The sequence below is a fragment of the Callorhinchus milii genome, unplaced genomic scaffold (genome assembly GCF_018977255.1).
Source record: "Callorhinchus milii isolate IMCB2004 unplaced genomic scaffold, IMCB_Cmil_1.0 Scaffold26, whole genome shotgun sequence".
NCBI classification, from domain to species: Eukaryota; Metazoa; Chordata; class Chondrichthyes; order Chimaeriformes; family Callorhinchidae; genus Callorhinchus; species Callorhinchus milii.
The window spans coordinates 163,025-173,317 of record NW_024704767.1 but is presented as its reverse complement, the minus strand read 5'-3'; the positions used below and the strand labels follow the sequence as shown (position 1 = coordinate 173,317).

At 43.7% G+C, this 10,293-nt stretch overlaps 1 protein-coding gene across 1 annotated transcript in view; it reads left to right on the top strand.

The window, feature by feature from the left end:
• Positions 1 to 2,387: 2,387 nt before the first annotated feature.
• The window catches only part of igdcc4 (immunoglobulin superfamily, DCC subclass, member 4), a 30,249-nt gene continuing 22,343 nt past the window's right edge, over positions 2,388 to 10,293 (top strand). Inside the window, exon 1 of the mRNA XM_042344016.1 lies at positions 2,388 to 2,454. Within this exon, the coding sequence (XP_042199950.1) occupies positions 2,388 to 2,454 (67 nt within the window). The remainder of the gene's footprint in view (positions 2,455 to 10,293) is intronic.

Here is a 10,293-nt window from a genome sequence, read left to right as displayed (position 1 = left end):
TTACGGCTGCAATTTGTACTCTGTTGGAAGGAAACAGTGAGAGGAATATTAGTGTTGCTCAGTTAGCTCCGATCTGTTGTGTTTGTGGATATAACCTGACTGCATGGTTAGCTTGGGTCAATAGTACTGAGTCACACTGTCTGTTGCTTAACACTATCCCAGTCTATGATTCTTCCTGCATTCCCAGCGCCACCCCAATGATAAGTTTGACTGCAGCAATTTCAAAATATTCCAATACTTCCATATGGCTGACTCCATCATTCAGTATTAATTGTTCTATGTATCATGGTCCTGACGCACAGTGACGATGATGGATAGTAAGTGGAGTACAAGAGGGACAAGTTTTAGTACTATAATATAATGATCCTTGCATTTGATCATTTTGTCGGGAGGATGTTTCAAAATGTTTCACGGCAGTTACAGTAACTGCATTTTTTAAGGGAATACGCACTGTAACATGTTGTAGTATCAATCAATTCTACCGCTTGAGTTATTTATATCCAACATGTCAAAGTACTGCACTTCCAAAGGTCACATCGGCAACTGTCAATTTCCAATCCTGTACTTCTGTATATATCACTGATACCATGGTTTAATACTAAATTACTACTGTCTGGATCATGATCATAATCGTGTTGTGCACATATGAAGTGGATGTTCTGTGACATAGATATAGTATGTGTTTGGTGAGAATTGTCTGTATGGGTGTATGGGCATGCCTATGCACGCACAACTGGCTTACGGTACGAAGTGGGTATTAAATGTGCATGTCTGGAGTGATATCTCCAGATGAGTAGATGAGTATTCTTTATGTGTAATGTAGATAGTGTACGCATTGAATGAGGAAGGTATACAGATGTATATATTGTTTTTAACTGTTAGTGGTAAGTGTTGTATTCAGATGCATGTGTGACAGGGTCAGGATGTGGTGAGCACCATACCCATATCTTTGGCATGACCCATTTGACTGAAGATTTACATCTATACCTTCGGATACGCTGGAACATTTCAATTGTTCGATTTCCATGGGTCACTTCACTCCACGACTGTTCTTGGGGCACTGCTGCTGCGCGCAATTGGCCGGCGCGCCCGCAAAGTCTACAGTCACTTCACTTCACAGTATATTCTGCGAAGAGCTTCAAGACGTCTGACGACACGATAAAGCGCTATGTCAAACGCAAGGATTGTTGCATTATCATTATGTCGCACGTAACTGTTTTTTTTTTTGGTGCAGTTGACGTTCAAGCGGGATTGCAGCACGGTCTTCACTCCGTGTTGAAATCTATTTTCATTAAAGTATAATGACTTATAAGGGAATTTATAAGGGGATCGGGGGCATTCACGCTTAAAGATGCAAGCCAACTGGTCTGTGTGTATTAATAACGGGCTGACTCAGGTTTGCACTTATTCGGCCGTGCGTACGGACATCTCCTCCCTCTCCGCCCCCCCCCCATCCCCCCCACCCGGCACGACATCGGGGGAGGGTGGGGGGGGGAGGTGACCGCGAGCACTGGTCAGCGCTCCGGGTCGCCGCCCTGCCCGAGGAGCGCCGCAGATCGAGGTGCCGGCCGCGGGAACTCCTGCGCGCGCTTTAACGGTGCCCCCCCCCCGCCTCGCTCTCCCCTCCACCTCCCGCTCTCCCACTCCCCCTCCTCTCCCCTCCCCCCCCACCCCCCCCCCTCACCCTCTCCATCTCGCACCCCACCCCACCCACCCACCCACCCCGGCTCGTTATCGGGCCGCGCAAGCGCTCCGGGACGCTGCCCCATCTAAGTGCTCGGCGTTGCGGCAGGTGGGGGGCGGTGGGGGGGGGGGGAGACCGTGTGACGTGCACGCATGCGCACCAGAGTCACTTCGGTGGAGCAGGTCCTGCAGCCCCGGTGCTCGGGGCGGGGCCCGGGGGTCGGGGGCGGGGCCAGGGCTGGGGGGGGGCGGGGCCAGGGCTGGGGTCGAGGGGGGGGGCGGGGCCGAGAGAGGGAGGGATGCTGAGTGCGCACGCAGGTAGGAGGTCCGGGCGGGCGGGCGGGTGGCAGTTGGGAGTCAGCGCGCGCAGTGGGGCTCGGGGGTGGCAGTTGGAGCCGTCCGCACGCGCGCATGTGTACAGGGCAGCCAGAGGGCTCGCGGGTCCGCCGTCTCTCTCGCTCGCTCACACACACACACACGCGCGCACGTAAGATGGCGATGGACGAGAGAGAGCGGCTGGTTCCGTCCAGCGGTTTATTTTGAAGAGATTTTTCTCTCTTTCTCTCTCTCTCTGTGTGTGTGTGTGTGTGTGTGTATATATATGTGTGAGTGGGTGTTGTCTTTCTCTCTCTCTCTCTCTCCCTCCGTTGTTGCTGCTGCCGCCGCCGCCCCTCCGCGCTCTCAAGTCAGAAGACCGTGTTTACATGGCGTTCGGACAGCTGTGTCTTCACTGCGTTCTCACTTGGACCCTCGCCGCCATACTCTCGGAAGGTGAGCCTGTGGACTGGGATGGAGTTTAGTTTTGTGGGTGGCTGCGTTCACCCCCTCCTTCCCCCCCCCCCATCTCCCCTCACCCCCCTCACCCCCCCCATCTCCCCTCACCCCCCCATCTCCCCTCACCCCCCCATCTCCCCTCACCCCATCTCCCCTCACCCCCCATCTCCCCTCACCCCCCCATCTCCCCTCACCCTCCCCCCCATCTCCCCTCACCCTCCCCCCCCATCTCCCCTCACCTCCCCCCCATCTCCCTTCCCCCCCCATCTCCCCTCACCCCCCCCCACCCATCTCCCCTCACCCCCCCCATCTCCCCTCACCCCCCCCCCATCTCCCCTCACCCCCCCCCCCCCCCCATCTCCCCCCCCCAACCCCCGTCCGCATCTTCGGTGACTCGCCTACTCGGGAGGAGCGACAGCACTCGGGACACTCGACCCTTCCTCCCTCCCCCCCCCCCCCGCCTAAGCGGTGTTCGTTTATGTGGGAGGGGGGGTAGAGAGAGAGACGGTGTGGGGTGGGGGTGAGTGAAGGAGGGGAGGTAACTGGACCACTGGCCGGGCTTACCTGCTGCCCCATGTGCCAGTGTTTGTTTAGCTTCGGGAGGCGCGTGTGTTCTGTTGTGGGAAACTGATGCGAGGGGCGTAAACCATGTGTGGGAGTGATGGAGAGGAAAGGGGGGGGGGGGGGGGGATGGACGGCCTTGATTTAAGCTGAGGTGTAGGGGCGGAGGCCGTAGGGTAATGGTGATCGATAATCCTCACTCGGGGAAGGATGCCTCGGAAGCGCTTTCGCGCCCAGCAGAGAGTGTAGTGACTGCGCTTTGGCGCGGCGCGGGAGGGAGGGAGGGAGGGAGACGGAGTAAACTTGCGAACGCATCTGTCGCCTCCCTCTTCCGAAGTGAAGGTGCCAAATTGCGGTTTAGTAAAACCTGTTTTCGTCGCGAATGCTCCGGGGGAGGACGATGAGCGCGGATCCATATGCTCGAAGGCGTCGCGCTGTTCTACCATATATCACGTCTCACATTGATAACGTACCCCCCCCCCATTTTGGCAACTTAATTCCAGAGTTGATGCTGGTTTGGGAATAACGGCAAATACTGAACTGCGCTGATCAAAGACTTGTTTTTCTTGGGCTATCACATGAGGAAAATCTCGGGGCTCTTGTCATCTTGCAATACAGAGCCACATGTCTCTGAAACCGCTATTTATGTGGGACTGTTGTCACATGTTTCTTTCCCCCTTGTTCAGTATTCTGTTGTCAAGTCATGGTGATTGATCTGTTTCTCGTGGAATCTGCATTACCAATTCAATCATGATCCCCCCCCCCCCCACAACTCGCCATCCTGTATCCTGATCACATTGGGGAATTTGGGAAAAGATTTTGTTTTTATATGAAATAGAAATACTGAAAATGTGAGATCTGATATGTTAACAGAAATGCAGTTACTGCTGTCAAAATATGAAGATGAATAGGTAACAGCAATCCCGTTAGGTTGAATCCCCAGTCCTTTTTAAATCCCAGTAGGTGCATTTAGATAATCTTTATTTAAAGGTTTTGAAACAAAATTGCAGCAGCAGTACATATGACCCAATTGCAAGACCTGTTGTTTAAAAACAAAATTGTATTTATTCACTTATGCTTCTCCCTGCTGGGCCTTCCTGAGACATGTACCATTGCTTAACTGTGAGGATGATAGGAAAGTAGTTCACCTTGTTATGCAACCTTATGCCTTACCAAACCAAGATGCTTGAAATGGAGCTCCAGTATAATGTGCCACAAATGAAATCATTAACCAATTTATTCGTTAATAATAATAATGTGGAACGTGGCATTGTCCTCAGATATGGCACGCTAACTGGAAAAAGGTGCTTTCTAGGAAGAAAGTATTCGAGCATTTGTTCTGCCTGCTTTCAAATCTCCACTTCACTGCAGGACATTGAAACAGTTTGCCAACAAGTAGTTGGTGATTTCTTTCCCTCTTGGTAGAATCCTGTAGTGGCAAAGCTAAAATTGGATCACATTATCATAGTGAAGATGCTCAGTGAAGGCTTGGATTTTTTTTCGTAGAATAGAAACTTTGAATGCTCCTGGTCTGATCATGTGCACCTCCTTATGACTGGTTGCTGAGCAACATTGTCAGAGGCTTTGATCAGGTTCGCTGGATGACTTAGCAAAACAGTTTGTGGTATGAAAGAACTGAGAGGGGTCAACTGTAAAGTTTGCATCATGCGAATTTGTGATGCATTTACGCAATACCTGCATTAATGCTTTGCCTTAACAGTATATGCCAAGTTTAAGGCAAATAGGTCTGGAGCTATTGGTTTCAAATATTTAATTTTTAGCCAAGCAGTATAAATAAGCAGCTGCAAATTGACCTAGACTCGACATCTTATTTTCAGATTTCTCTCATAGTCCTGGAGGCTTTGAACCAGATTATTTAAGTTTTGGAAGAGCTGGATGTGCATGCTTTTGGGAGTTTACATCAATTATTGTCACAGGATAAATACTTCAATGCTATTAAACAGTTCAGTATATATGCATAACTGATGTAGTGTTAACTTACTTAATGGTGCTTTTGTGAGTATCTAATACTGTTTCCATGGACCTTGAGTGTGGCTTTTTCAATTAAGCTATAGCAATCTCTGATTTCATTAACTTATTTCTGTAATAAAATGTGTAATACATTGGACCTATTACAGTTATCTCAGAAGTTTCTATGAATTTTAGGGGCAAATAGTTTCAAAATTAGCATTGTCTAATTGGTTGGGAAGCAACAAGACTCTAAATTCCTAATTTATCGCAGTCTTGATTCACTAAAGTCACATGTTGATGATCACTTACTGAATTTGTTTGACTCAGATCTGTGGTTTGGTTCTGTATAAGACACGGCTGCATGTTAGGAATCTTGATAGCAATTTAAAAATAAATCAAATGCCTTTGGTCTCTGTATTGTTAAAGTTAGTAGTGTAGATAAGTCTGAGCATGAAGATCAGTGGAAGTTTCTTTTAGGGAGGAAAGTACATAACTATATATGTGTTGTAGTATTGGATGCTGGATTGTTTTGATTTATGAAAAATAATTCACTGAGTGCTGGTGAGATTATGGTGAGCACTGAGTGTGTGTGTTATATATAGAAATGCTGTATATAAAACAATTTTGCTCACTTGGCTTAGTGTAAATAGGATCTACCTCAACTCTTGATATGAGATTTGAACTCATCCACATTATAGTTGAATTGAGAAAACTTATGCATGAATTGTAACCCTGAAGCCGTTTCACCTAAATATACTGCTCTCCTCCTCCAATACTCCTTTCAATAGCAGTCTTGGTCTCTCTCTCTCTCTCCCTCCCTCCCCTTTTGGTCTATGCAGTACGTTTCATTATCTATTTCACTGTGTAACCATTTGCTGCATCCCACAAACAGCCATAAAGTGAATGATCAATTTTAGCTGGGGGATTGGTGGCTGGCAACCCTATTATAACTTGGTCATCTGTCCCAATATCTGAGTCCATTTTGTTGGTGAAGAATGAAACATTGATGGACCTCCAGGTTATCAGGTCACTGCTGACATGGCTTCCTTTGTGAAGTGATGTCAGCAGTGCACGAATATTGCATAGGAAGTGGCATTTCTGCACATAGCTAATGGCATTTCTGTGCTGCGCAGGAATACTGACGTCACTTCACAAAGGAAGTGTCAATAGCGACTGATAACCTGAACGTTGGCCGTTTGTTAAGGGTAGGAAGCCAGCTTGTCAGCATCAAAAGGCAGATGTACCACCGTTGCAGTTAATACATATCCACAATACACAAGCACTCTATGTGAAGCTGTGATAAAATGGGGACATTGTAACCAGGTTGCTGTGTATTGTGCATGCTTGGTTGTATCACAAGGTGGCAGCCTCTTGCATCTGTTGATCACATTTCAAAATAAGTAGTTTTAGCCTTAATATACATCATGAGAATTCTGCAATGGCATGAACACATCTAGTTCCAACTATTGTTACTGTAGAGGTGCTCCTGTCTTACAATACTGTTTCAATTTAGTTTAGCTGCTTTCTTGTTGAATGGTTATAGTGCCATGAGATCCTTAATGTCCACCTGAACAGGCAGAAGGGGCCTTGGTTTAACATCTAATTTGAAGGACAGCACGTCGAACAACGGAGCACACTCTCAGCACTGCAATGGAGTGTCGGCCTGGACTTGAGTTCAAAGTCCCAATGTGGGGTTTGAACCCAGACCTTCTGATTCAGATGAGAGTGCTACCAATTAAGACAAGCTGACACTTGCCACTGAACCATGGTGATATAATTAAGGAAATGCCTATTTGGGAAATGGACATTCCTGTGGTGGAGAGTGGGGATTTGTTTTTCTTAAACAGCTGTTTTCTGTTTAATTGTTTTTTTTTTAAAAAGCCTTATTCAAAAACACTTCTGAAAATTCTGTTCAGATTGGCTTGACCATGGGCTTACTTGTCTTCAAGATTAGCAAATAGTTTTCCCTATTCTGCTGTTAAGCAGAGTATCACGGCAACATTAGATTCGCAATGGTAGCATGGGAAGTTCTGTGTTTTTACAATTCCCATTGATCCCAAGGTAGCAATTAAAATGTGCATGGGGGAGAAATAAAATAATCCTTTTCATCTTTACTGTCCAGGAAAAATGCTGATCTTTGGATTGATTTTATTATTGTACTTTGGCCCCAGCTTTGGTGGTGGCACTGTGAGGTAAATGAGGGCACTATTTTTCTGAGTACATAATCTACCTGCAAAGTTATAAAATGATCAGAAGATATAATTGCGATACAGTAGCTCCATAATTAATTGGTATGTTTTTGTATGTCACAAGAACTTGGGCATTTATTTGTCCAGTCGTCTCATATGTGTTTAATCATAGAACCTTTGTAGATTTGATGGCCTAAACAGAAAGGGTGTCCTTCATGAGGCAGTAAATGAACTCCATGTGGTTTCTAACCATAACATTTCTGGAGTCTTATTTTTCATTTGTTGATAGTTTTCGTCATTTTGTATGAATGATTCCCTTTAAAGAACAGTAGTTATTTATTATTGTTATTGATCAGTGAACTTTGATGGGTATCACAATATCAGTATTTATGGCCTACGTGATCAGTGTCTGTGATATAAACAAATTTAGAATCCCAGAGATATAACTTAATACAGTGAAACTCACAAGTGGTATCCATCAGGACCATAACATTTAATATGATTTGCACAAAGTCCGATCAGTATAAATTGTATAAAATCCAATTTGATCAATAATCATCATTGTGCATACATAATTAATTGCAGCTGGTAAGTGTGCATGGGGTAGTTCATCACCGCAGCCAGTAAAGTGCGCATGCGGTGACAGGTAAAGACTACATTTCCTGCGATTCAATGCGTCTTGACCCGTCGCCGCATGTGCACTTACCAGCAAACATTGGAATTGCATCGAAAAGACGTTGCTGAAGGAACTTTGCAATGCTATACAAGGTGTTTAATGGGATAGAACCCAGGAAGTATTTTTTTCCTATAGTGGGAAACTGTTAGCTGTAACAATTTCAAGAGAGGCTAGTTGAAGTCAGTATACTAGATTTTTTTTAAAAAAAGCATACACTGTATTGTAATGGGAAGATGATAAAGTTGATATTCTGGAAAGTTGAGATTAAATGACCTGAAGACCGCTGTTCATAGTAATCTACCATGATCTTGTGATTACAAATAGCTAATTGCCCAAACAAGGAAAAAGAATGTTCTCATAAAGAAATGTTACCATACACGTTTGATAAGATTTACAACTTTATAAAGGTATATATCTTGTGAATAACATTTTAAAAACTGATGGAAAGTCTTCACTCTTATCTATTTAAATTATTATTAAAGCGTTGAACAAAACTTGACTAAATTCATGGTGGTTTATATATGTTGCATGAAGGGTTCTGCATCCAGAATGTGCAAGTCTCAGTCACAAAACAAGCTAAATGGAAGTATGAACAGATGGCTCTGTTCTGGTGGACAAGCTGAATGAATTGTTAAAATCTCATGAATACTTTGTTGGAGGTCGGAAGGGTTTAGCGATGTGACAGCATTTGGATGGGTTTCATTAATCTGGTTGAATTCTGCACTGTTAGGAAAATTTCTCCAGACCAAAGATTGGGTATGCATGACTGCCTTCACACAAAGTGTAGATTGAGATGGTGGATTGCATTTGAAGATTGATCATGTGCATTAAACTAGCTCCACACAGTACCATAAAGTTAAAACACAGGTAATGATTCAGCTGGGCATAGGCAGAAATTATCTGCAATAAAAGAAACAATCTACAAAAGTGTTCAATCTGCTTGTCAGGGTACTGAATATTTAGATTCTTCCTCTTTTAAAAAAAAATCTCTTTCCCTGTCGTAGTTTCACTATTGTCATCAATTTGTGGAGTGTAACACAACTTTCTTGTCTTTGTCTTCCATCACCAACTAATCTTTCATTCAGTGGTCTCTGACCCAGTGTCCCTCAGTGTTATTGATTGCTGGCTTCAGTCCTGTACACAGATTGCTGGCTTCAACCTATTTTAAAATAGCAGGTGTAGGTGAAGAACTTCTGATATGTTTTGGTCTGCATTAAGAAGCAAATGATAGTAAAATGGAAGTTTGGGATTTCACACCATTTGGGATAGAAATCGGGTCAGCATGAACTGAACCTTAAAGGGTACAAGTTTGAGGATAAATAACTTAAATTGAAATGGAATATGCATAGGTAGAGAGGTATGGAGAAGGTGGGTAGTGATCAGTTTTTATTCAAACCTTTTTGAAATTCCTAGAAAGGTGTTCAATGGATCCTTTCAAAGTCAAATCTTATGGCATCCATAGAATTGTTAAATGCAGCCCAGTGATTGAAAGGATTTTATTTTGGAACACAGGCAGAAACATTTGGTATCGAGTTAGTAAAACATGTTTGATGTTCTCAGTGTATTAGAAATTGAAAATGTCCATTTCAGTACTGGTAGCAATATAGATTTCTTGAAGCTGAGTTCTGTAACCAATAGCAGTTAAATTTTATAGTGCTTGTCTTTTATAGGTTGAATTGCACTGTGTGCTTTATATGGTTTATTTGGCAACATGCTCTAATTAATGTAATTGCTTCCCTCTCCATGTAATAAATAAGGAAAAAAAGAGCAGAGTTCAGACCTGAAGTGGCTTAATTTACAGAATGAAAATGTTTAACTTAGCCACGTTTTGACTTATTTCACCACTTTGTTTTTCATACAGATGGACTTTTTGTGTTAAATATACTGTTCATTTAAGTATCCAGTTGCTCATTGACCTTTGCTTTCTGTTGGGACTGTGGCCGTCCACTGTAGATTTGCAGTTTGCTTTTCCTTCAGGACTGCAGTACTTTTTGTTTTCAAATTTGAACCTCTCTTCAATCTTTCCCTTTCCCACCTCATTGCAGATCTACCCAGCCAGGTACACTGCTATTAAATAGATTGAAATGAAATCTTTTCTCTTTCCGGAATGTGATTACAGAATTTAAAAATTCTAGAGGAAAGACGATTTGGAAAAAAACTGTGCAGTGACTTAACTGAATACGTAAATATATTTGTATATGGTATTAGACTTTTGAAGAAACAAAGGATTATACATGAATGGTTAATTGGTAACACTTGTACTTTTATCTTAGTTGTAGAGTGGTTAGATTTTTTTTCTTACGCTCCATATGTTTCGCCCACAAAATGTACAGTCCATTCACTTTACAGTATATTCTGTAAAGCACTTTGAGATGTTTCAACGACTTGATAAGGCGCTACATCAAATGCAAGGATTATTATTATTATTGTACTTGTTTT